This window comes from Triturus cristatus, chromosome 2_2 (genome assembly GCF_964204655.1).
Source record: "Triturus cristatus chromosome 2_2, aTriCri1.1, whole genome shotgun sequence".
Taxonomy (NCBI): domain Eukaryota; kingdom Metazoa; phylum Chordata; class Amphibia; order Caudata; family Salamandridae; genus Triturus; species Triturus cristatus.
In genome coordinates this window covers 801,977,990-802,005,978 of record NC_140582.1, presented here as the reverse complement: position 1 = coordinate 802,005,978, position 27,989 = coordinate 801,977,990, and the positions used below count along the sequence as shown (strand labels likewise).

Below are 27,989 nucleotides of genomic sequence, written 5' to 3'. Positions count from 1 at the left end.
ATGTGAACACAAAAACTAGAATATCACCATCTTGGTGGATTTAGATTCACTGGGTCAGGTTTATGCCCACTTCAACAGGAAGTGGTCATATAGGGGGTGTAGTCACCCTGAAGGTGAGTAGCCCATTGGCTACCACCTGTCAGTCCTCTTAACACCCCTAAAAAGTGAGTATTTAGGTGACCCCTTGGTGTCAGCAATTCATTTTGACTGACCCAGAAGAAGACTACAAAAAAGCAGCGAACACAAGAACTGAAGACTTGCTGTGGACTTTTTGGCACCAAACCCTGCCTGTCTGCACTAGTTTTGACAACCGTGATGAAACCGACTCGTCCGGCAGCTGAACCTCTACCAAGAACCCCAGTAGATTGCCAGCCCTTCGCAAATTGCCGGCTGTCTCCCTTGGAGTAGAGGAGCTACTCCCCTGCAGTCAACAGGCACCAAAACAGCAGAGTCTGGTTTACCGTGCTGCGGCTTTTCAGTCGTAGAGACACAGCAGCTACCCAGGAAGAGTTCATTGTGCTCCAGTGGGTCCAGTCTGTCTCCCCACCATGTGAGAAGATGCCAGGACCAACCGGAGCTGCACAGCGACAATACCTGGGGTACTGACCCCTTGCAGCAACTAAAGCCTGTTTGAGTCCAGTCTGGACTCTGAGACTGAGCAGCCGTCTAGGGACATCAGCACCGCAGAGACTCACTTCCAGAGTGGCCCAGCTGTCCAGATTTTTGCACTGTCAACTGGCGAGACTGACCACCGCTAGGATCTGCAACGCACTAGTCCAGCTGACTTTACCCCTCTGCAGCCGAGTGCCCAGGCCTGGGTTCTTGAGAACAGACTGTGCTGCCTTGCTTCCAGGACACTTGTGAAGCGAGCTTTGTGTTGGGAGCTCACTGACTTGTCCCCAAGTCCCCCTCTGCAGCCTGTTTGTAGGTGCCCCCTCTCTCGCCTTTGCTTAGTATGCAAGGTCACCAACCTGACCAGCACCTCTGCATCCGTCCACCCCATGGCAGTTAAACTCTAACTGCTGGTGGTACTTTGGACCTTACCCCTCCCAAGTCCTGAAGTGGAGCCCTGAAAACCCACTGCATGTACCTGTACACTGTATGTCTTTTTCTCCCGTAGGAAAGAATTACGCGTGAAGACGCATTTAGGTGAACATTTTACTTACCTGTGAAAGTCGCTATTTTAAAAAGTACTTACTTGCTTACAAAGTACTTGGTATCAGTGTGTTTCATTTATTGCCTCTGTGAGTACAACAAATGCTTAGCACTACCCTCTGATAAGACTAAACTGCTCGCCCACAGTTCCTCAAAAGAGAGCATTTAGTGTTATAATTTTTGCCAGGTTAGCCTGTACTCTCTGCACAGTGTACCTCGTTAGTGCACTATATAAAGAGCCAGCTTCCTGCACGGTTCCTTCCACAAGAGTTAACGCTGTAACTACAGCTTTGCCTCAGGGTGTTGCTGTTTTGGGCATGTCAGGCCGCTATGTTGCTTTTGTCCACAAGTTTACCAAGCACTACTATGTTGATTGTAAGGTCCATTGGCAGGGCTTATGGTGTAAGTCCACTCATTAGACAAACCATGTGGTGGGGGCTAGGGATTGATTTGGTGAGGAATCTGCTTGCAGAGGTGTTTATCAGAATAATAGGGTACTTATCATTTGTAACACTTTATGATGAACATACTTATCTACCTTCAAATGCCTAACCACCCAAGTCCCCAATCTATGTTGAGGACTGTTTGGAATTCATAAAAGCTCAAGTTAGATTTTGCTCACTGCTAGTTTCACTTTGTCAGTTTTGTCCCTACTTCTGAGGGTCTGAAAAAAACCTAACGTCACTGTGCATGGGTGGTGCCTCCATGTTAGTAATTCCAGCATGGGATAGCGCTGTGACTGACACTGTAAGCACCTCCTACTGGCATGCAGGAGTTAGGGAAGCTCTTTGAATGGTGCTGGGAAAACTCTTTAAAAGTTGTGAAATCAGTGGGTAGATAGAGTATTGATCTGAAAGAGTGTTACCGATACTGAAAGATGATATTGAACTGGAGTATTCTTCATAAGATTCAACATGCCTGCAAGAACTGTGGCATGAACTTTTATCATTGAAATTTAATATTACATAAATGTTCTGTTAAAAATTAGCATGTGTGTTGGTTATATACTTAATTTGACACAAGTGTTCTCCTTACAAAATGCTATGGTATTGTTTAATTAGTTGTCCTGTGTGTGCTTCGAATATTCAGTTTCTCTTTTTACATTTGTGTCCAAACATTTATTTTATCCAAAATCTGTTAACATGCTAAATTTCTTTTCACATTACTCAGCCAAATAGATTATTAAAACACTTGTGGTCTGGTGTTTCCAATAGTGCAGTTCATTCATTTTACAAGGAATTAATAGTGACACTGCTTTCAGGTTTCACAGTTAAGTGTGACTGTTTTCATGATGTGTAGATGTAAGATCCCCCTAAAGGCAATTAGAGTTCTACTTAAATGACTCATAAGGAATCCTTTAATTGAATCTTCCTGACCATGACACTCCAATTCAGTATTAACCTGCTCTTGTGGTTTTAAAAAAAAAATCAGAGAATTTAAAATGGTCATAGTTGTGGATGTGTTGCCGCTGATTTATAAGGCTGGTAAGCAATAGTATTAAGTTTACTGTCTGCTGCTGAGATGAATTGGTTCAAAAATCAAATTTGGTTGAGGGTACAGTGGAGACAAGTAAATATTTAGGAGTGGTTGTGTGTAGCTGAGATGTTTAGGTTTGGGATTTGTTTTATGATAGCAACTGATTGTAGCTGGTAGGAAAGGGTTAATTGATTTTTATTCTCTTAACGTACTAAAAAAGAAACAAATTTATTGATTTACCGCATGGTATTTATAAATCAACATTTTCAATGAGGTTTTAGATTTGACAATAGACATTATAAATATAAGTTTTTGTTCCAACACATTCTAAACGGAGGTAAAACCTATTGAACACACTAGCGTTTGTTACTCGCTTTCTGAAATTCATTTGTTTTTGAAGAGTCGTGAATGTGCTCAATGTCTCAGAAGTGAATAAGGCCCTTTACAACGAATGCTTTCACTACGCCTTCCATTACAACGTGGTCGTTACAATGACCGCGTTGTCTCTACGCGATCAATTACATCGCAAGTCGTTTCAACGACTTGCTGTAGGGGGCGCGCTGTACTTGGGAATAGTATTAATTACTATTCCTACTCAAGTTTGCGCAACAGCAGTGAAGGTGTTGGATTTAAAACCCAACACATTCCCTGGTATTGCACGCCCCCTACAGCAAGTCGTTGATACGACTTGCAATGTAATAGATCGCGTAGAAACAACGCGGTCGTTTTAACGACTGTGTTGTAATGGAATTGCATTGTGTTGATAGCGCTGTTTCCCCTCAGAAGTTCCAGTTGAAATTTATATAATTATAAATCATTCTTTTTTCTTTCTTCAAGGTACAACAGGGTCGTGTTGGAAATTCTGAAAAAGATTCAGCTCCCCAGTCTGTCAAACCCGATTTTACGTCTCCTCCACCCCCTTACAAGCTAGCAATGCCACCTCCAAGGTTAGTTGTATTAATGCAAATGACTATTTTACTCCTCTCTCTAGAAGCAAATGGGAAATATCTGGTGATGTACTCTGGTTTGTTCTATAATCAGTATATCGGACAATTCTAATTCATTTAGCTGCAAAACATCAACTTTTCTGATGTTCTTGTCTTTAAATTCCCTTGAAAGTCGGCAATGGCGAACATTATAATCATGACTCTTCGGTTATACCAGGGGCTTGAGTGCCACCCCCTCGTCACCTGATGTACTTCTGAAACAATTGTTTATGTTGATTGATGAAGGCTGAATATTTTAGAAAAATATCGCATATTTCACAATGTAGCTTTCATATGCATAATTAATCCTGTTTAGGATGTTGCCAGGAAGAGTTCAGATAGCTCGTTTTGGAACAATTCTAAAGAAGTATTTTTAGCCTTTTACCATCACAGATCTCTATTGTGTTATCTGTTTTCACAAAGGGAGTGCGAGAGAAAATCCTAGTTGCATTTTCCCAGAAAATATTTCATACCCGATAGGGCAACTAGGCGAAGAGGAAAAAAACACTTGAAAGTGCCACTAAGACATCCAAAGATTTTGGAATCGACCCCTCACCCACCAAATAGTGCATGCTTCAGCATCGGTGCCTAGCCGCACCCTGGTAGGGTGGTACCACCAGGGCGGACTCTACCAAACTTGAGAGTTCTTATATAAAGTAATTGTCTGGATTAAGCAGGGATCCAGGAAGGTGAAAATGCTAAAAATGCCTTGCGGTATAACCAAAAAGAATTCCTTTTTAGGTCTCGCCTGAGCCAGCGCGCATGTGCTGCAAGGCATTAAGTAAGGGCTTTTGAGCACTGAACACTTTTGTTTTTTTCTGAGCCCGCAATTGGCTTGTGCATGTGTGTTTTTTTAAAATGCAGCACGCAATTGGTGCAAGGTGGGTGATTGTCTCGCCTTGTTTGTTGGATGGCCTAGGGTCCTCGGGCGCAAGCTTCAACCTTATCTGTCTCCAATTATCGCGTTGGCGGTAATTGGAAACAGATGGTGCTCGCTTTTTTGTTGTTTTGTTTCCCGTAAGAATGAACCTCGTGGTAACTATAACCCCGCAATTGGCTATAAACACTCCCTGGTGCTAAGATTTAGTCTTTGATAATGGAGACCACACCAGATGTCACAGGTTTGGCTGGATTTAGATATATTACTTTGCTGTTTTGTGTTTTTACTCTGCCCATTGTGTTTTGTTTCGGAATTGGTGAATTCGCAATGAGTATTCATCCCGTTACGTCTTTAAGGAGCCCATCCCTCTCTTGGTAGGCAGAGTTGCTGTGTGCCTACTTATGCCCCCCTCTTAGTGGCTTAACTGTTAGAGCTGCTTCTCTATACCGAACTATGTACAGTCCTGAGCCGTGTTCTCCCTACCTAATTGTGCACAATCCTGAGCAGGCTTCTTTCTCCCTAACAAACTGTGCGAAATTCTGAATAATTTTGACCCATCTAATTGTGCGCAATCCAAAGCAATGTTCTTCCTACCTGTGTACAATCCTGAGTAGTCGGCCCACTATGTTAGGTGTATAATCCTGAGCAGTGAGCCCGCTATGTTAGGTGCACAATCCTGATATGTCAGTTTGCTGTTTCGTGCACACTCCTGAGCAGTTCGCCCCTATTGTTCCGTGCAGAATTTTGAGTAATTAGCTCTTGTGGGCAATCCAAGGGTTCCATCTATGTTCACTGCACCGTCCTGACCAGTGAAGCCCCTCCCCCGCCCGGCCCCTATGCACAGTCCCGAGCAAGCACCTAGTGTCCCGTTCATTGCTGATTCCTTAAAAGCCAATCCTCCCTCTCTCTCTCTAATTCTCTCCTTCTCTCTAAATCTCTCTCTATCTCTCTCTCGCTCTAAATCTCTCTCCCTCTCTCTCAATCTCTCTAAATCTCTCTCTAAATCTCTCTAAATTCCTCTCTCTAAATTTCTCTCTCTAAATTTCTCTCTATATTTCTCTCTAAATTTCTCTCTAAATTTCTCTCTAAATTTCTCTCTAAATTTCTCTCTAAATTTCTCTCTAAATTTCTCTCTAAATCTCTCTCTAAATCTCTCTCTAAATCTCTCTCTAAATCTCTCTAAATCTCTCTCTAAATCTCTCTCTAAATCTCTCTCTAAATCTCTCTCTAAATCTCTCTCTAAATCTCTCTCTAAATCTCTCCCTCTAAATCTCTCCCTCTAAATCTCTCCCTCTAAATCTCCCTCTAAATCTCTCTCTAAATCTCTCCCTCTAAATCTCTCCCTCTAAATCTCTCCCTCTAAATCTCTCCCTCTAAATCTCTCCCTCTAAATCTCTCCCTCTAAATCTCTCTCTCTCTCCAAATCTCTCTCTCTCTCCACGCAGCGGTTAACAGAGAGGGCTTCGCTGTTCTGTTTCAGTGTTCCTTCAGCCTATCTTTTGCATTACTTGAAAGCGTGATTTTGTATATGTTGACATTCTAAACGCAAATTGCACCATCTTTTTAAATCACTACTAATCGTGCTGCTTTTAAACAGGCACTTTTGACTTTTAAAACCTGCTGCTTGAATAGTTTGCACATTGCATATTTGCACATCGTTGATCGAGTGATTTAGCTGCCATATTGGGGGAGTATTTCGCTGTTTTGTTTTCGGCTGGTATTCCAGACGCTCGACCCAAGCGGACCCGGTGTAGGCGGGTCCGCATTGCACCTGGGCTGACGCGTCAGTGGGGGGGGCATGGTCCAATGCATTCAAAAGAGGCGCTGGGACGGCTGCGCAGCGGGCACGCCGGCGGCGCGCCAAAGGCAAGCCCGTCTGCCCCCGGATCACGCCCAGCGCCAGGACCCCTGCCCCTCCAAATACATACCTTTACAGCAGAGGTAAGTTGCTAGCTCTGGACAACACCCTATGCAGGCCCCAGGACTGGGACCTATCCCGTGAGATTTCAGAGCTCTGGTCCTGCACTAGATGCGCTCTTCAGAACAGGGGGCTTTGCGAGGTGGCAGGCCTGAATAATCTGTTGGACAGGAAGCACATAGTAGATGCAGCGAATAAGGGTGGACTTAATGCGCACTCCGCGTCTAGAGCTAAACAGCCCCAAATGTTAAGCTGTATTTTGGTAACTGTCCGATCGTTACACAAACACAGTTATCAAATTTGTGATTTGATTGAGAGTGGCGCCCCTGATATAATATTTTTAACTGAAACCTGGACGGACAATACATCCGGTCCAGATTGGAATATTGCCTTACCAAGTGGGTATGTTGTCACTTCCCAGGATAGAATAGGTAAGGAGGGGGGGGATTGCAGTTGTTCATTTAGCACACCTAAGAATTCGTGCGGAAACATACCTAGATCTTCCCGCGGAAGTACTTTCTTTTACCATCTACGTAGGCAACTCCTATAAATTCCATGGAGTATTAGCTTACCGTCCACCTGGGCCCAAGTCCACTTTTCCTGCAATGCTTATGCATTTTTTAGAATCCCGGATGGATCACCATCCTTTTATTATTCTGGGCGATTTTAACTACCATCTTGAACTCACGGATCAGCCGGAAGTGGCTGTGTTGATTGAAAACTTAGCAGCATTAGGTTTTAATCAAGTAGTTAAGGGTCCTACTCATAGCCTGGGCCACACTTTAGATGGCATTTTTATTAACAACATGGACTTGGAGATTGTCAATATTATGACTCTTCCTTGGTCTGATCATAGGGCAGTCTATTTTAATATCATGACTGGAGTATCAGTATTCCCCCCCTGGTCCCAGGTTAGAGAAGCAAAAGATTAGACCATGGTCTCAGGTGACTGCGGACAATTTTCGCTCTGTACTGGGAGGTTCACGTCCCACTTACAGGAGAGATATTTCCGAGGAGGCATTGCTCTTGAATGGATGGCTGGTGGTGGCTGATGAGGTAGCACCTGAGAAGCTGCTTGGCTCCAGGAGAACCAAACCATCCGCGCCCTGGCACAATAACGAACTCAAGGCCCTGAAAGGCACCTGTAGGAGGGCAGAGCGTCGGTGGAGAAGGGACTACAGTGTTGAGGGCAAAGAACACTATAACTGCGCTCTCTCTGCCTACAGACAAGCAATAATTGTAGCCAAAAGTGCCTTTTTTGCGACTAAGATTAGGGAAGCCGGTAACTCGACCAAGGAGCTTTTTAAGACTATATCTGCTCTTTCTAAGCTCCCTCAGGATAACACCTATCGGCCTGACCAAGAAATATGCCAAAAGCTTGCCGTGTACTTCCAGGATAAGGTACAGGCAATTCACAACGATTTCATGAGCTCGTTCTCCAGCTCGGAGTGTCACGGCCAAAGGCAGGAACCTAGCCCCAAGGGCAATATTGGCCTTGGGAACTTTGCCCCTATTACAAAGGAGGAAACGTGCAGGCTGATTACTTTAACAAAATCAAGATCTCCCTTGGACCCCTGCCCCCCCTTCAGTTTTGCATCTTGCGGCAGAGTTGATTGCAGAGGAGTTGTCCCCGTTAATTAATCAAGTAATTGAATCCGGCAGTTACCCTTCAAGTTGGAAGAGGGCAATAATTAGACCACTGCTAAAAAAAAAAAACACTCTGGATCCCCATATTTTAAAGAACTATCGCCCAATTGCTGCATTGCCTATGGCTGCCAAGGTTCTGGAGAGGGAGTTAAACCGATCCTTAACGGAATATCTTGGTTCCCATGATCTGCTTGACTCCTCTCAGCACGGTTTCCGCGCTCAACACTCTACGGAGTCCGCACTTCTGGTGGCAGCAGAGAAAATTCGGAGCATAGTGGACGGGGGAGGTAGGGCAGTCCTGGTGATGTTAGATCTGTCGGCTGCCTTCGATACCTTAAACCACGCGGTTTTGATTCGGAGGCTCCAGGAGATTGATGTTCAGGGAACTGCACTGTCCCTCCTCTCTTCTTTCTTGGAAGGTAGGGAGCAGAGCTTGCTATGGGATGGTTTGCAGTCAAACATTTTTCACTTGCCATGTGGTGTACCGCAGGGTTCAGCCTTATCACCGACGCTATTCAGTATCTATGTAGCTCCCTTAACCAAGCTCATTAGGAAACATGGTTTTACGATAATCTCCTATGCTGATGATTCCCAGCTCATAGTTTCGGCTGCTGAACAACCGGATGACATGGCTTTCAATTTCCATAGCTGCCTGCCTGAAATTATGAGTTGGATGCGGGATAGCTTCCTGAAAATTAACACCGAGAAGACAGAGATTATAGAGTTTGGCCACGGTAGCCCCTTGTGGAATGGATCTTGGTGGCCGGTGGAGGAGGGGGAGTGCCCCTGTCCCGTGCCCAAAGTTAGAAATTTGGGCGTGTTTGATAACCAGCTCAATTTCTCAGCGCACGTGAATAACCTGGCATCATCCTGTTCCTTTTTAATAAGGACCTTGCGGAAGATCCTTCCTTTTATTGAACCTGACCTTCGCAAGACTGTGGTAGTGGCCCTTGTGTTGTCCAGATAGGACTACTGCAATGCCTTGCTGTTAGGGATAAATAAGACTTTGATGAAAAGGTTGCAGACTCTTCAGAATGCTGCAGCAAGACTTCTGCTAGAAGTCCCCAGAGATCAATCTATCTCTGTGGGAATCAAAACACTACACTGGCTCCCGGTTCAGCAGCGTATAGATTTTAAGGCTATATGCTTAGTACATAAGGCTGTGTTTGGGGGGGGAGCCAAGGATGTTCAGAAGCTTCTCATTCCTTATTCTCCGGGTCGGGTGCTAAGGTCCACCACTCAGTCTTATTAAGATAAATCGGATCAGGAAAGCTAGATGGGGCGGTAGAGCTTTTTCTTTCCGTGCTGCTGGTCTTTGGAACAAGCTTCCTTGTTCATTGAAATCAACAGATAATCATCAAGCGTTCAGAAAACTGTTAAAAACATGGCTCTTTGATGAGAACCTCTGAGGATGGTGTCTTCTCTCTCTGCTTACCAGCGCCAAGACGCTTCGGCATTCGTTGTGCTATATAAGTGATTATCCTATCCTATCCAAATCTCTCTCTCTCTCTCCAAATCTCTCTCTCTCTCTCCAAATCTCTCTCTCTCTCCAAATCTCTCTCCAAACCTCTCTCTCTCCAAATTTTGCTCGCTAAATCTTTCTTTCTAAATCACTCACTCACTCGCTATGCCAATGCTTGTTATTTGTAGGGTACCGTGGACATGAATACAACAAGTAGAGGGTTTTAATTGAGCATTAGTGTGTCAATTGCCCTTTATTTTTGCCAACATGTTTCTAACCAACAGCCGTCTGAGTGGCATCTGTAGATAATAGCACTGGTTGCCAATCCCTGCCAAATGTTTGACTACAGGATGGCACCTCAAGCTAGAGTCGAATGATTCTTGAACCACTCAATAATAGGGTACTTTTGAACTGAAAGTTTCATTTTCAGGTGAGAGCCTTAGGCATCATAAATGTGAATGGAGTGCATGTATAGCTAGGCAGGGAAATACATACAGCCCTGACAAAGGACCCAAACCCGGATGGGCTCTTGGCAAGGGCCGAAACGTGTTTGCAGAAATTCGGTGCAATTGAGACACTAATACTCAATTAAAACCCTGTTCTTGTTTTTATTCATGTCCAAGGTACCCTACAAATTCACCTTCCTGGATCCCTGCTTTATCCACACGTACTTTATGGAAGAACTCCCAAGTGTGGTAGAGTCCATCCTGGTGATACCACCCTACCAGGGTGTTGATAGGCTCCAGTGACGAAGCACGGCACTATTTATTGGGTCAGGCATCTATTCCCAAAAAATTGGATGTCTTAGTGGGACTTTATAGTGTTTTTTTACCTACTTCTTTTGTTCCTCTTTGCCTAGTTGTCCTAATGTGTATGACACAATTGTGTTTAACAATATTTATACTGAAGCATCAGCACTCTGAAGCTACTTGCACTGACCTAGTTTCCTTTGTCATCACATAACGGCTTAATATTGCAAGCAAAAGCAATGCTTTTTGTCATATGGTGGTTTTAATTCTGCATGTTTACTAACTTGCAGTACACTTTTCTTTCCACTTGGGTTAGAATCAGCTTGCTGTTAGGCTCTTAATGATCTGAATTGTGGTACTTAGTTTATTTTTTTAACTTCATAACAAAAGATGACCTTTACATTTTTAATTTAATTATTTTTTCGAAAGGAGATAGTGTGAAAACTTTTCATACTTTCTGTTGACTGTCAAACAACAATGTCCGTCTTGGATCCATACCAAGAGGACTTCACTTTGTTTGACTTTGAGAGATCCAACTTCTGTAGAACTTTAAAAAATACATCATAAAAGCAATCTTTTGCGTTATGAGAGCAAGCTAAAACAAATTTTTAATGTTTGCTCTCCCTCAGTAAGTGGAGATTTTCTTATTGTGCTAATTTGTTCTCATTTAAGGTTGTCCTACTCATTTGGTTTAGCAATTTAGAATCTCAGCATTTCTTTGTGATTAGTAAAATAGTTATTGCATATAATCTCAAACCATTCCTTCAAATATACAACCAAACAAAATGACAAACCAGATCAAATGCAGGCACAGCAAAATAATATAGTTGAGCTATAATTAAAATTACACCTCCTCTGGACGAGAGCACTGGAGTATAACGTTTGCTTCCTGATCCCAAAACATTATTTTACTCATAGGACCTATTCTTTATCTTTAGTTCTTAAACATGTTTGAAAAAATACAAATATTCCAGATAACTCTCTATGAAGTCCTACCATTATTGGAGAAGGACTATTTTCTCGCAACTTTTGCAACTTTAAATGTAAAAGATATGTACTTTAACATATTAATGCGTCCATTCCATCTAAAGTTTTAGGTTTGTCACGAAAGATGTTCATTATCAGTTCAAAGTACCTTTTACCATACCATACAACTAGAACCAAGGATTATAAAATGTCTGTTCATACTAGTAGTAACATCTAAGATATTCAGGCAGAAATGTGTATCCGTACTTAGATAATGGTTGGTGAAGCTTAGTTTGTCACTAAGAATGACGCTTAGATGTATTAGTATTAATAAGCCTGGGTTTCACATTCAACATAGAAAAGTATTTATTATCCCAATGCTCAGAAACAGCAGACTTTACTGGGAGTGGATGTGAATAAAGATATGTAACCAGTTCAGGACTGGTTAAGCAGCCTGTGGTCACAAGTGAAGGGGATTGGTATAATAAAAGGAGTTGCAATGGTGGAGAAACAATGATGTGTTAAAGGGAAGATATTACAAACGCCCAGTCCGAACAGCCATCATCAACATGGATGCATCTCACCTTAGGGGAGCAGAGTCTTTCCTACATCACCTTCAAGTCAATGATCAAATCAGGAAGCAGTAAAACATATCAACTGTCAAGAATCAAAGTGTATCCAGAAACCATGTATTTTTTAAGCTAAGTTCACAACAACCGGGAACAGATTTTAATAGATAACACAACTGCAATGTTTTCACCCTCTGTCAAGCCTAGCAATGGATGTTTGCTAGGAACATCACAATTGTAGTGCATCGTGTAACAGGAGAAGGAAATCTGTATTGAAACCTGCTAAGAAAGTGGTCAAGAACACCACACAAGTGTTAATTAAAGGAGACAGTAGTCAAGAATAAATTCATAAAGTTGGGCACGTCAGACAGATGTCTGTTTGTTGTAAAGGAGATGCAAAATGCGAACTCACTGGTCGCAAGCTGTACCATCCTTTTCAATCTGTTGATTAATTAGTAAAGGATATTTGCTTACACTTTTGCCAGGAGTTCATGAATCCCAATAGTAATAAACATGTTCTCAATGTCTTAGATGACATTAATTCTAATTGGACTCAGGTTGGCACATTAGACTTTGTTTTTACCTCTGATTCATCTGTCACAAGGCAACTACATTAAGATTCCTTTACGCAAGGATCTATTAATGTCTCTGGGAGGAAGGGTTTACAACCAAAAGATTTTCAGTTGGACTTCAGAAACCTTAGAACTAGCAGCGACAGAAACAGATCAAAATAAGGCCCTGCCAAGATGGCTCTTGGTTTGCATGGTCCCTAGTTTAGACTGTTCTTTTCACTGGTGCTGGCCCCCTCATACACAGTGAAGTACTGTTTTTTCTATTGGTGTAAGTGTGAGAACCATGGTTGGTAGGGATTTTGTGAATCCCCTCACATTCCAGAACATTCACTCGGACATATGAGGAAAATCTGTTTTTTATACAAAGTTTGAGATTTGCACGGGCTTCTGGGTAAATAAATAGTCACAAGTGCCACGCAGTTCACACCACCCTGGACTCTCTTGGGTATCTAGTTTTCAGGAATTTCACAGTTTAGCAGATTTCGCTAGAGACAATGTACACACTGGCATTGAAGTTCAGAAAGGAGAAAAATAATCCCATCCACTACTGTAGTAGAGAGACACTAGTTGGTTTAGCACAAGGGTGAGTGAAAAGTTCAAATTGTAAATGCCATTAACAAATGATCTCACAAAAACCAAAATGCAAAAACTACTGTAAATAAGATAATTGGAATATCAGAATACGAAGCCTATGACTCACAGCTCATAAGTTGTAAAGCCACGTCCAAGTACCAGCAACATTGCAGGCCATTCACATCGAAAGCCATTCACACCACCAGCTGCGGGCCCAACACAATACAACACTCGCATCAAATAACCGGGCCAATTCAAGGGCCCTTCACTTTCATACTCGCACATAACTGACACTAGTCACACCACCACTCATGTAGTCATCCGGCATCTTACAGACAAACTGCCAGAAAGTCACTACACACATTGCCAGTCAATTGTCACTACGTGAACACCACCAGCCAGCTGCAGTACACACACTGCCAGCCAGACGTAAGCACATATTGAGGGGCAACTGCCAGTGTATACACACACACACTGTCAGCAAACAGCCAGTGCACACATGCTGCCAGTAAACTACCAGTAGGCACACATTACCAGTAAACTGCCACTACATGTATACCACCAGTCTACCACCACTACACAAATCAACTGCCAACCACTAGTACACACATACCAACAGCCAAACACTTCTAAACACACACATCGCAAGTCATCAGCCACTTCATAAACACAAACACCCTGCCAGCCAACCGCCACTAAACCCAAACGCCACCAGCCGTCTGCCACACACACATCACCATCAACCTCCATAATACTTACTTTTCTAAAACGCTCCCAAAACGAACAGTTTACTCACAAAACACATACAGAAAAAAATAAACATTCAGCTAAAGAAAGCACATTCATTTCAGGTTTTTTTCCAAATTCATAATAGCCCACCTATCGGAAGAAGATGAAAACTATGTTGGCATGCAAAACAGGTGGTACTAAAACAACTCAAACAATTGGCTAACTGTTGTCAAAACATAAAAAAATGTAAATACAGACTATAGTGTTAGTTGCCTTTTAATCTCAAGGTTGTTCCCAATATTTCAGTTGCATATGCTACAGTTTAAAAAATGTGGGCACAAGTAGGCCAGCATTAGAAGGATACTCAGGGCAGTACATATGAGTTCGAGGCATGTGGGCTGCTGAATTCATATCTGTGCATAGATCGCCGCCTAGTGTTGGGTCCGGATGATTGCACATTGTTGTCCTGGAAGAGTCTTCGAAGTATCACGAGATAGGTGGCTCCTCCCCTGGACCACAGTGCGCATGGGCATCCTCTCCATCCTCAGATTGTTTTTTTCCGCCATTGGGTTCGGATGTGCTTATCTTAGCTCAAGTTAGGAAAACTTTATTTAAGGCCAAAAGCCTTTAGGAAATATCCACACATCGATGTCCATCCGGTGTGTAAGAAATGTTTATCACCGGATCATGATGAGTCAAGGTGTATGGCCTGCGCCCGGTTCCGGTCAAAGAAGACACTTCGGAATCGACGGGCGGCTAGATTGGAGGCCAAACAATCGGCGCCTAACCTGGTTAACATATTCAGCACCGAGGATGAAGAAGTCGAGAGCGTCGAAGAGATAGACTCGAGCCATGCTTCGGAGCATGAATCCCAATCTGACGACGATGATGAGGTGATCTTCGAGGACGAAGACGTCGTCGACGAGGTAGGAGACGACGATGAGGCCCTTGGGGCCGAGGAAGATGGCGAGGAGCTAGGCCAATCCGTCGATGCGGAGGCCGAAGGAGACAGTCTTGATAAGGCTCAGGTCGAGGGATCGCCTGCGGGCCTTACCCAAGATCAGTCGGATCGTTCTACAGCCCCGCCTAAAGGCCCGGCTTCGAACATTTCAAAAGAGCCAACAATATCAAAAAAGACTGGATTCGATTCAGTGAAAGCGAAACCAAACACAGCACCGGTCAAATCGAAACCGAAAGTGCAACTGGTTCAGGTCGGATCGAAGGCATCGACGCCCTCCAATCCATCGACACAGAAAAAGGACATCGGAGCCGACCAAAGAAAGAAGGACTTCGGTACCGAGAAACCAAAAAAGGGCTTCGGCACCGAGACACGGAAGAAGGCCCTCGGTCCCGAGAAGACACAACGGCCTATGGCACCGAAGGTTGGGGCACCAACCACCAAGGTCACGGTGGTCGATCCGACTACGTCAACACCGAAGAGTGCGGCGACTGCCAAAATATCGGATCAACAGGGCGTCGAGCCCAAACTTCGGATCGAAAACCCGAAGGCTGGGAAGAAACCGGAGACCGCGTCGAGACCTGTCTCCAAAGAGCCTATCTGTTCCAAAGCACCGTCTGCATTCACGTTGCAACAGGTGTCGGAGTCCCTAAAGCGCATCAGGGAACGGGCAACCCTCGAACCAAAAATGGGTCCCGAACCACACAAGGTCGCCAAAGCTCACTCGGCGCCGGCACCAATCAAGTTTGGATTGCCGCCACCAGGGGCACCGAAGATGTTCGAACTTAGGAGGAGTGTCGAACAACCACGAACAGTGTCCACGGAAAGAACCGATGTCGAGGACTCGCAGGACCAGTTTATCGATGCCGACACTGGTAGGCTGTTGTTCCGCAAGCGGAGAATTGTTCCAGAGAAGGCTTTGGACTCATACAAGATTCCACTAAAAAGGAAACTGGCATCAGGTTAGACGCCAGTGCTTGTAGAAACATTCCAAACCTATCATCAGGAACCACCATCCTTTTCTCCTACACACTCGGAGGCGGATGCAGGAGAGGGCTATATTGGGGATGATACCACTTATCCTGTGGATAACGACCCTGATGACCAACAGCAAGACCAAGATCAAGCATGGGGAGACCCTACTGACCAAGGTGACCCACAAGATGCTCCTGACACTCATCTTTACAATATCAAACCATCTCCCACTGAAGATACTGCTGCTTTTAACGCCCTCATTGAAAGGGCAGCTGCCAATCACGGAGTGGAACTCCATTCTGACTCTGTGGAGGAGGATTTCTTGGTGGACACGTTCTCCACATCAGAAAGAACGGTCAAGACTCTACCAATGTTAAAAGGGGTTCTTAAACATGCTAAGGACATCTTTAAGGAAACGACCAGGGCACGGGTATTGAACCCGAGAATAGAGAAGAAATACAAACCAGCACCCGGAGACCCAATGTACATTAAGGGTCAATTGCCGTTGGACTCCATGGTAGTTTCTAATGCTCGCAAGAGAGCTAACTCGCAGACTACAGGTGATGCTCCTCCTCCAGACAAGGAGTCCAAAGTGCTAGAAACATCAGGCAAAAGGGTAGCAGCACAAGCAGCAAATATCTGGCGCATTACCAACACTCAGGCACTCCTGGCCCGATACGACAGGTCACACTACGATACACTAGAAACACTGCTAGAACACTTACCAGATGAATACAAAGAAGGAGCGGAGCTCCTCATCAGAGAGGGACAACTCATTACGAATGCGTCCATCAAATGCTGACACTGCAGCAAGGGCAATCAACACTAGTGTGATGTTGAGGAGGCACGCATGGCTGAGAATATCAGGCTTCAAACCTGAGATTCAAAATAATATCTTGAATCAACCAGTCAACCCAGACTTTTTATTTGGCCCCGAAGTTGACACTACACTGGAAAAGATTAAAAAGGACACAAACTGCGAAATCTATGGGGGCTCTACAGTCGCAGCAGTTTCGGAGTGGCTCCTTTCGTCGCCCCGGGAATAGAGGAGCAGCTAGAGGTCAGGGGTCCCAGCAGCAGTACAGTAAAGGAGGTACCCAGAGTACCTATAATAAAAACAATAGGGGTGGATATCGTGGATCCAGCACCAAAGGCAGAGGACGAGGACACAACAACACCAGGTCCTCCGCCAATAACAAACAGTGACGTCTTGTCGCTGCCCCCCGCCCTCATAACACCGGTCGGGGGGACACTCCAACAGTTCCTGCCAGTCTGGAGATCCATCACCACAGACAGGTGGGTCAGAGAAATTGTCCAGTACGGTTATTGTCTGGAAGTAACATCCAATCCACCCAACATACCACCAAGACACCGTCCTATGTCCGCAGAGCACTTGACATTATTGCGGCAAGAAGCACTAAGTATGCTGCAAAAAGGAGCCATAGAGCTCGTGCCTATGGAACAGCGGGGGTCAGGGGTGTACTCTCTGTACTTCTTAATACCAAAAAAGGACGGGTCTCTAAGACCTATACTAGACCTCCGCCCTCTCAACCAATACATTCTGTCAGAGCATTTTCATATGCTCACCCTCCAGCAGGTTCTGCCGTTACTCAGTCAGGGAGACTTCCTAGCAACACTAGATTTAAAGGATGCGTATTTCCACATACCCATACACCCATCACACAAAAAATATCTCAGGTTCACTCTTCAGGATCAGCATTATCAGTGCAAAGTACTCCCTTTCGGAGTAACAACAGCGCCCAGAGTCTTTACCAAGTGCCTAGCGACAGTGGCCGCACACTTAAGGAGACAGCACATTCACGTCTTCCCTTACCTGGACGACTGGCTTGTTCAGGCAAAGTCAGCCCAGCAGTGTGCCAGCCACATATCCCACACCATTCACCTTCTTCACAGTCTGGGATTCTCACTGAATTATCCAAAGTCACATCTCCAACCCGCCCACGTACGGCAGTACCTGGGCGCGACTATAGACACTCTGGCTGCCAAAGCTCGGCCAAATTTTGCGAGAATCAACAGCATGCAACTGCTGATAAAGAAGTTCAGACCACAACACTCCCTTCCAGCGCGAGTGTTCATGCAGTTAATAGGCATGATGGCCTCCTGCATCGTCATAGTACCGCACGCGAGACTACATATGCGCCCGCTTCAGGAGTGCTTGGCACGTCAATGGAATCAGACTCAAGGACAGTTGAAAGACCTAGTGTTGGTGAGCGGTCGGGCATACAACTCTCTGCATTGGTGGAATCCACAAAACCTTTGCAAGGGCCGACCGTTCCAAGAGCCTGTTCCACAGATAATACTGACGGCGGACGCGTCTCTCCAGGGATGGGGAGCTCATGTACTCAATTACACAGTGCAGGGACTATGGGCGACACAGCAACAGAAGATGCACATCAACCTTCTGGAACTGATGGCTATCTTCCTGGCAATGAAGGCATTCAAAGTGCACTTGTGCAACAAAGTCGTGTTGATCCGGACGGACAACATGACTGCCATGTACTACATACAGAAGCAGGGAGGAACACACACTCCACAGTTGTCTCATCTGGCTCAGAGCATGTGGAAGTGGGCCATTCAGAGGAACATGTTACTCATGGCGGAACACCTCCCGGGCAAGGACAACCAGATGGCGGATCTGCTCAGCAGACACAGCCACCAAATGCACGAGTGGGAGCTACATCCATCAGTACTCCAACCGTACTTCCAGCAGTGGGGTCATCCAGAGATAGACCTATTCGCCACAAGGGAAAACGCAAAATGACAAAGCTTTGCCGCCAGGTTTCCGCATCCACAGTCGCAGGGCAATGCGATATGGATGAACTGGTCAGGCAGATTTGCGTACGCTTTTCCCCCAGCACCATTAATACCGCTAGTGGCACGCAAACTACGGCAACACTCAATGACACTCATCCTGGTTGCTCCAATGTGGGCACGCCAGCCATGGTACACCACGTTACTAGAACTGTCCGTGGTGCCGCCTCAAAGACTGCGGCTAACACCCAAACTTTTAACACAGAACCATGGCGAAATTCAGCACCCAGATCCGCAACAGCTGAACCTGGCGATCTGGCTCCTGAAGTCTTAGAGTTTGGCTACCTAAACATGCCTCCAGAATGTATGAATATCATCAAGGAGGCCAGGAGACCCACGACCAGAGCTTGCTATGCGGCTAAATGGAAAAGATTTGTCATTTACTGTAAAAACAATGACATTAATCCGCTGGATGCATCCATTCAGAACATCATCTGTTACCTGTTACACTTATACCGATGCAATCTGGCATACAACTCCATCCGTATACATCTAACCGCAATAGCGGCCTATCTTCAGAACAGGCAGCACCTCTCTTTATTCAAAGTGATTGCCATCAAAGCCTTCTTAGAGGGACTCAAAAGAGTGATTCCTCCAACTCACCCACCGGCACCAGTGTGGAACCTGAATGTGGTCCTCACCAGATTAATGGGTCCAACTTTTGAACCTCTACATTCATGTGAGATTCAATTCCTCACCTAGAAAGTAGCCTTCTTAGTGGCAATCACTTCGTTGGGAAGAGTTAGTGAACTCCAGGCACTAACCATTCAAGAGCCATTCATACAGGTTCACGCAAACAGAGTTGTACTATGTACTAACCCCACTTTCATGCCTAAAGTGATATCGCAGTTCCACATGAATCAAACTATTGAACTGCCTGTTTTCTTTCCAAATCCACAAAATGTCGCGGAGAGAATGCTCCATACACTAGATGTGAAGAGGGCCCTCATGTACTATATAGACAGAACAAAGGATTTTAGGAAAACAAAACAACTGTTCGGTGCCTTTTCTCCACAACACTAGGGCAACGCCATTTCCAAAGCAGGGATAGCCAGATGGATCGTTAAATGTATTCAAATTTGCTATGAAAAAGTTAAACGCACATTAATGATGCCTCCCAGAGCCCACTCAACACGAAAGTTAGGGGCGTCCATGGCTTTCCTAGGGAATATTCCTTTAGAGGAAGTATGTAGAGCAGCCACATGGTCCACTATACATACATTTACAAAACACTACTGTGTAGATGTACATTCCAAACAACAGGCAGCTGTAGGACAGGCTGTTCTCAAGACCCTTTTTCAGACTGCTGCAGCTGGCACGGGCAGCCGCCGCTAATGGAGGGACTGCTATATAATCTATGCACAGATATGAATTCAGCAGCCCACATGCCTCGAACTGAATATGCTACTTACCAGTATGCATCTGTTCTTGGCATGTAGGGCTGCTTACAATCATATCGTCCACCCTCCTCCCCGGCGCCTGTAGCGGCTGCAGCACTCAGAATTACTGTATAGCATGGTCATCACTTACTGTATCTACTCCATCACTGCCACAATGGCGAAAAACAATCTGAGGATGGAGAGGATGCCCATGCGCACTGTGGTCCGGGGGAGGAGCCACCTATCTCGTGATACTTCGAAGACTCTTCCAGGACAACAATGTGCAATCATCCGGACCCAACACTAGGCGGCGATCTATGCACAGATATGAATGTCAGCAACCCTACATGCCAAGAACAGATGCATACTGGTAAGTAGCATATTCACTCTCATTCTTGAAATGCTCTACTGCAACAGGGGTGCCTATTACATACTGCTGAATCTGTAAAAAAAAGCCAACTTGGTATCCAGAGAATGTTCTTTGAAAACAAAGTAAGCACTAAAGGATGCTAAAAAGAAGCAAATGCACAGCCACCTTTTGTACCAGACATATAGCACTCAAGCAGCATCAAAGCCACCAATCTTTGATCTGCACTGTCTATGCCAACCATGTACTTATTGCAGTCTAAAATGCGCACTGGTCTGCTAAAAGGTGAAGTGCTCTCAATTGTTAGCATGTGGACATCTCTTCTGTCTGAGAATTTCAAAGCAAGTGGTTCATTGCTACCAATGCTCTGCCCCCTTTGAAGTTTCTAACACACAAGCTTTATAGGGTGTCCTTTATGGGTAGAGTGGATGGTGCCACATGCTACAGTGTCCATTTTGAACAATTCTTTAAATAACTGAAATCCTGTGCAGAAATTGTGGACACGTAAATGATGACCTCTGTGAAAATGTGTTCTAGCATGTTCCCACACATTGTTTCTCGGACTCCAGATGTGGAAGGATAACTATGGGGTCTGTTGAAGAATCCCTAGCAGTGTACACCCTGTAACTATATGCATATCCAGTGGCACCTTTACCTAATATTTACTGCTTAATACCATAATATGCTCTCTTGCTGGGTGTGTACTGTATGAAAACCAAACTGCCTCTGAACATGACTACTTACTCTTCCATATATAAATCTATCCATGGAGCATAGATCTCTGAGAAACTATCTACTAAATGGTCAAGAACAGGCTGAATCTTGACTGATTGTCACAGTCTGGGTGATCTCGTTGTAGCATTGTCCACGTAATGCAACACCAACTGCAGAAGCAGATACTGATCTCTGACCATGGTCACTGCAAAAATAGTTGCCATCAAGGTATTAATAGACCGATATAAACACCGCGATGGCTTCCTTGTTAATCCCATCAAAAATGTTAAACCCTTTCATCCTATAGAAATTTGTGGAAGCCCACCAGATAGCTCGAGCATGGGTCTTAATTGTGAGATTGTTGTTACTCAAAAATTGGTCTTTTTTAACAATATTGTACAAAAACACATCATCAATAAAGAGTTGGAAGAAATTGATTGGCAAAAATTTCTGTGTAGTTACTCTATGTCCTGCAGCAAGACTAAAGATAGGCAAAACAGGCTGCACCATCTTGGGGACAACTCAAGGTTCAGCATTTCCAATGGGAATTCCTCCAGCCCCTGGCGACAATCCAGTTTGCTCATGCTGCACAACAGGCATTTCAATGCTGTCCTCTAAATGAGACACTTTTATCTGCTCCGATGGTGGATTCATCATCAGATGATTCCTCTTGGACAGAAAATTCACTGCCAGAATTTTGGTCTGCTGCTTCAGATGCAGAGTCAGTTTCAGAACCATGTTCAGTGGCAGATTCAGAAAGCAAACCACCAACTTGTTTGGCAGTCAGCCATAATCACAAAATTGGTTTCAAACAGAGTACACTGCATACAATTAGAAATCAACCAACTGTGGCTGTATCAAACAGGAAATGTGACTATTAACATATAAAGCTCCAGAAAGAAACTGTCAATACAAACCACATATTGAACTTTCTATAACAAAAGAGAAACCTCTCACCACGGACAGCTAGACTGAGGATATACTGCACTGTATCCAGAACAGACACAGCAAGCACCAAAGATCCCACTAGAAAGGAAAACAAGAAAAACAATTATGCACAAGGCAACACCTTTTTTCAAAAACTCAATCATGAATTTTGAAACACAATAAACATAACCATAAACATGCTGGGAGTATTAGAAGTGTTTTTTAAAACAAAATTGAAACAGGACAGTGATGCTCATTTGAAATAACCATTAAGTTCACAAATGCAAATGATCAGAACAAACAGTTAACATTATAAAACACAATGAAGCTGCATTTACTTAATAATACTTACTAGTTTTACAAAGCAAAAAAATCAAAAGCTAATTAAATAGCACAAGTGCGCAGGACAACATGAAAAGTGCAATATTTGCCCCTCTCTCATCCCACAGCCAAAGCTTATTAGAAAGGAAACTCAAAATGGCAGTCACTTATTACTTTCAGTGGAGTAACAAAGAAACATTGAATGATGGTGCAGCCACTTGGAGTTCAGCATGCACAAAGCACCATAACACAAATTCACCACAGAGCAGTATGCAGAACAAAAGAAATTCATTATGAAGTTACCACCAGAAATCACGGAAAGAGAAGCGGGGTACAAATAAAATACCAACAAGCAGGAAAGAGTAAACACAGTGTTTTTGTAAATTCAGATCTACCGTATTCTGAATAGTGAAAGCATGGTTGTGAACCACGATAAACACTAACAAGTATATTTTTCATAAAAAACACACTCCAAAACATTTACAGGAAAACAAACATGGCAACCAAAGGCTTGCTTGACCAACTAGCACATTAGCCAACTCTGCAAAGGTATCAGAGGAATGGCGAGGCATCCTTCCCAAAGACAACCACTTCGGTCTCGTCCGAGTTCAGTTTGAGGCAGTTGGATTTCATCAAGGTGGCCACTTCAGTCGTGCATGTGGTGATCTTTTTCCTGGTGTTGTATGTCATTGGTTTATGTGAGAAATTTTATGTTGCGAGTTCGTATGATGCTAGCCAGTGTAGATGTTGAAAAACGTTGTGCTAAACCAGGAGGGAGCCCTGCGAGAGTGCAGATGAAGTCCTATGATTCAGAGGAGTAAGCGGGGTATGTTGATGGCTTGGGTTCTTCCCGATGGGGATAGAGCAATTCATTCGAGGGCTTGATGCCTGCTTCGTGAAGTTGTCGGATTAGAATGGAATGGGAGATGGTGTTGATTGTTGCCGATAGGTCTAGGAGGATGAGGGCTGCGGTTTCTCCCTGTTTAGGATCATCCAGATGTCATCCGTTGCTGCTCTGAGGGCTGTTTCCATTCTTGTGATTGGGTCGAAGTCCTGATTGTGTGGCATCTCGAAGTTGGTGTTTGGTGAGGTGGTCCGAGAAGCTCTTGTTGACTGCTTTTTCCAAGACAGAGGGGCAGATACAACACTTAAATCTTCAGAGGCTCCACCTTCATGCCCAGTGACTGAGCAGGGACACCTGAAATTTGAGCTGCCTGCCGAGGTTGTCGATGTCATTTTATCAGCCCATTGCCCCATCAGAAAGGTGTTCTACTCTAAAATGTACAACAGATTTGTTTTGTGTGCATTGCAGATTGTGGACCATTTTAAAGGAATGCCTCTTGAGGTCCTCAATTTCACTCTTTTCTTGGCTCAGCATGGCTGTGCACTTGGCACAGTCAAGGGATATATTCCTACCTTATTGGCATTTTTGTGCTTTTCTGATCAGCCATTCTATTTCAAGTCACCAATCATGATTAAGTTCTTGAAGGGGTGACTCGCATGTTTTCCCCCTACTCCATTTTTTTTATATACCTCAATGGAACTTAAACTTGGGTTTGACTTTTTTGATTGGCGCTGCCTTTGGCGATCTTCACAGCTGCTAGCTGTGACTGCTAATAATTAAAACAGTTTTTCTTGTGTTCTTTCCTAGGTTAGGCATGTCAGTGAGTTGCAGCACTGATTGTGTGCCTGTCTTTCTTCCCAAACTGGTTCTCAGAACTAAAGCATCTCCAACAAACTGGTTCTCAGAACTAAAGCATCTTTCCTTCTAATGGCAGTGAACCTTTCCATCTGGGAAAGTTTGTTTTCTTTTTTTTCTTTTTTTCACCGAGTTTTATATAGCGTGAACTTGACCCGAAGGTATCGGAGCGCTTTACATAGCACCAGTTGCGTTACTCGAGGACATATTAATTTTTGTTAGGCACGGGGAGATTAAGTGATTTGCCCAGAATCACAGGATGTTCAGCGTCATTTCAGAGACTCGAACCCGGTTCCCCAGATTCGAGGTCGACCTTCCTAGCCGTTAGGCCAACTCCTCTCCCCCTATTACCTTTCTTAACTTTTATCCTCCACCCCATCCTACCAATGAGGAAAAGAGATTACACCAGCAGGATCTCCAGAAGGCAGCCATTTGTTATTTTTATTGCATGAAAGAGATTAGGTCTGCTCAACCAGCTGTTTGTGGGGTAGTAGATAGCAAGAAAGGCAAAGTTGTTTATACAAGAACTCTGCCCCAAAAAGGAACCACTAGAGAAAATCAGTGATCACAATACCAGCACAAAGTCTTAAATATCAGCACTTGCCAAGGGTGTCCTCATATCTGAGCTTTGTTGTCGAACGACATGGGCTTCCCTTCATACCTTTGCTAAACATTATTGCTTGGATTCAGAGGTGAGAAAAGATTGTGATTTTGCATGCTTATTCTCCGGCATTTCTTTGTTTGGCCCATCTCATGCGACGGGTGTGGCTTTTGAATATATATTTCACAGCTGAGTATTCTGCAGGTAGAAGTATCCATCAGAAGAAAAATATACCTTCTGGTAGAGACTTTATCTGCAGATGCCTCTTTGATCCCGCCTGCCACCCCATACAGAATTATGTTCATAGGCCACAATAAAAAGGTTTCAGTTTAGATTGTTGTACTGCACTACCTCACGTTGATTGTCATATCCCTTTCTCTGCCTCTAAGGGCATGGATAAATGGACATAGGGTGGATGCAATATGTTTCTAGTGATGTCCCCCTTGCATTGCATCCACTGCTGAGACAGAGTTAATGCTCTCTACCATCTTGAGAGAGCTATGGAAAGGTTTCCAGGTCCATTCTAGCACCTGGAGATATTAATAAGCTGAATGCTGGTGCAGTTGTACAGTGATGAACATATGTGCACTCTTCTAATGAGTTCTGTTGGATGTTGTGAGTGTGTTGTTTTCTTAAATGCAGTATTCCGAGTGTGATGATGCCCAACTAGATTGCATTGCTGTGCTTTATTGAGTGCATTTGTATTCTTTCTAATATTTTCTGTTGAATGCTAGGTAATTTGGTGGAAGCTTTGTAGGTATTGTTAGCACATTGCCAGGCTTTCCTGTTGGTGTTTATTGTTGTGTATTTCAGTTGTTTTCTCAGTGATTTTCAAGATTTTCGAAATTGGTGTAAACTGTGTTTTTTCAGCTGCCTAACCATCAACTGTTTTTTCTAGTATTTGCATAACATGTTCCATTTTGCAGTGATTGTTCTAACACACTTTTACTTATAAGGTCTATTCAGAAATGGTTGATCAGAATTTTTCTCAGTTTCCAAGAAAATTGTTTGTGAGATTAGCTGAAAAGTGATTTACCAGGAAAGCTACTGGTTACTCTATTCCCAGGAAAAATATTTCCACAGACTACTATGGAGTGATTCACAAGGAATGAGTGATGTTATACGTTTCTTAGGAAGCGGTTTGAGGTTTACCAAAAGTGACTTATAAGCAACTAAGTTTTTAGTGGGTTATTGTAAATATTGTCGTTTAGCAATAATTTTTTTCTGATATGCCAATCAAAGATATATGAAAAAGAATAGGCTAGTTGAAAGTAATATTTTAGAAAAACTTCTGTTGCTTCATAAGTAAATATGACAGTTCTACATTAATTGGTTGGACGGTACTAACCCCATTCACAAGATGAGTGGAGCAGATACCAGTTACTTCAAGCAGGCTCATGGCTGGTCTCTGTTATCTTTCTGATTGGTAAGTTAATGTAGTTGCAGGCAGAGTTCCCTCTAATTAAATGTGGTCCTGTGTGGCAAGGGACCCTTTGTGCATGATTTCCCTGAGTATGTGCAAAATATATTTCGCTACGCTAGCGGTAGGGTTGACAGCAAGATAGAGGTGGTCCTGGTAGGCATTTATATTCTTCATTCAGATGGTACAATTGTAAGATGCTTTTACCAAAATGTTTTAAAAAACATTTATCTGAAAGAGACAGTTAGTTGTAGATTCTTTACCATAGAATTTCCCCAGTCAGTCTGGATCTGTAGATTTTTCATTACCAGTCGGTAGGTGGTTTCGGTCGACTGCGGGTCCGTCGTCTGTGTCGTGGAAGCCGGGATGACGTCGCGGTGCCTACTTAGACGCCGCCGCCCCTGCGCCCTGACGTCAGTTCTTTTTCTGCACCAGCCTAGCACAGATCCGCAGAGAGCTACCCCTTAGACGGTTTTTAGCTAGCTTTTTTTGACTTTTTGTCGGCGTCTTCTTTCGAGTCTTTGACTCCAGGTGCATGAGGGATGTCCCTTTGTCGAACCAGCTTCAAGTCCTGCAGCAGCTGTCAAAAGACGATGTCTGTGACGGCCCGCACTTCATGTACTTGTGGTGTCTGGAGCCCGACTACGACCGTAAGTCGTGCTCCGACTCCTAGGCCATGAACCCGAAGACTTTGCAGGAGCAGTCCCAAAAGTTGCTTGAGGCCTGTCAGTCAGCTATGCATCACTACCAGTCTTGTTTTATAGGAAGGTCTTGAGGCCGGTCACTAAGCCCCCACTCCTTGTTGCAGTCCATGTTGTCGGCGAAGGCGAAGATGCGTACGCGCTCTTCACCTTCTCCCCATCCGTTGGCTGATGCGACGTGGGATTCAGAGCATCGTCGCTCAAAGGCTTAATTTCTGGTGCCTGATTCAGAGACCAATCCGCGCCTCCCCCCATTTCCGGGAGCCAGAGCGTCCCCAGACCAACCTTGACCATTCAACGCGGCCTTACACCTTGTCTTTGGACCCGGAGCTGGACCGACCTCGGTCGACATCAGAACCGACGCCGATGGGTACTTTTGTTCCCCTGTTCATCCCTGGTGTTCCCTACCGACCAGAGGGTGGTGATGAGGACTGGAAGGGGTCGCTGGACCTTTTAATAAACCAGCTTGTAGAACTGGATTGGCGAGAGGACCTGGGTGATGTAAATGTAAATGTCAAGGTACTTATAGAGCGCACTGTCACCAGACGGACACCTTGCGGTGTTGCCTTTGCGGTTTCCTGGCGCTGATGCTCATACCGCTGTGGAACCCCTCCTGGCTTTCCCTGTGAGGTGTCCTCTCCTGGGCACCCCCAGGGTGAAGCTAGGCATCCTTAGCGCTGTTGGGGCCGGTGTTGGGCAAGCTATTGCCCAGAGTTGCAGCGTGGGGCCCGTGATTAGAATAGGCACCGAGGCGAGAATAGACAGGTCCGAGGAAATTGATCCCGAGCCCCGCCGAGGCGGGAATCGAACCCTGGTCCCTGGCCAGAACTCTGCTTCAGGGTCTGCCGCTCTAACCATTGAGCCACACTCTTCCACATGCCAGTGGTATGGACACTTCTCCATACACTATTATTATTATTAATGGCATTTATTAAGCGCATGGTTGCACAAGGAACAGTGCGTCCCCGCGCTGACAATCCCACTAACATCTCACGAGCATCGCTCACAGAGGTGGAGTACTTGGGCAGGAGAAACTATACTGAATTATGTCTTGGGGAAAAGATGGGTTTTCAGCCCTTGTCTAAACCTAATTTCGGACGGTTCCATCCTCAATTCGATGGGTAGGTCATTCCAGCCTTTACTGGCAAGGTGTCTGAAGGACCGTCCTCCCATCCTTGCTCTGTGAATCCGTGGAACTACTAATAACATGTTGCCCATCGATCTAAGAGGACGTGAAGGTTGATAAACAGGAAACACTGGTTTGCTTTCGCCCCTTACCATGGCTACGGAGGAGGAAGCGTCCTATGCTGTGGTGGTTAGAAGGGCAACCGAGGTCTTGGGCCTTGAGCTCCCTTCAGTTGCAGTCAGGACTAACCTCCTGACAGAGGTGCTTCAAGCTGCAGCTTCCTCTTC

The 27,989-nt window shown here is 44.5% G+C and overlaps 1 protein-coding gene across 1 annotated transcript in view; it reads left to right on the top strand.

Annotated features, from left to right (window-relative positions):
- The window catches only part of FIP1L1 (factor interacting with PAPOLA and CPSF1), a 520,306-nt gene that overhangs the window by 298,359 nt on the left and 193,958 nt on the right, over nt 1–27,989 (top strand). Inside the window, exon 8 of the mRNA XM_085642102.1 lies at nt 3,469–3,578. Within this exon, the coding sequence (XP_085498228.1) occupies nt 3,469–3,578 (110 nt within the window). The remainder of the gene's footprint in view (nt 1–3,468; nt 3,579–27,989) is intronic.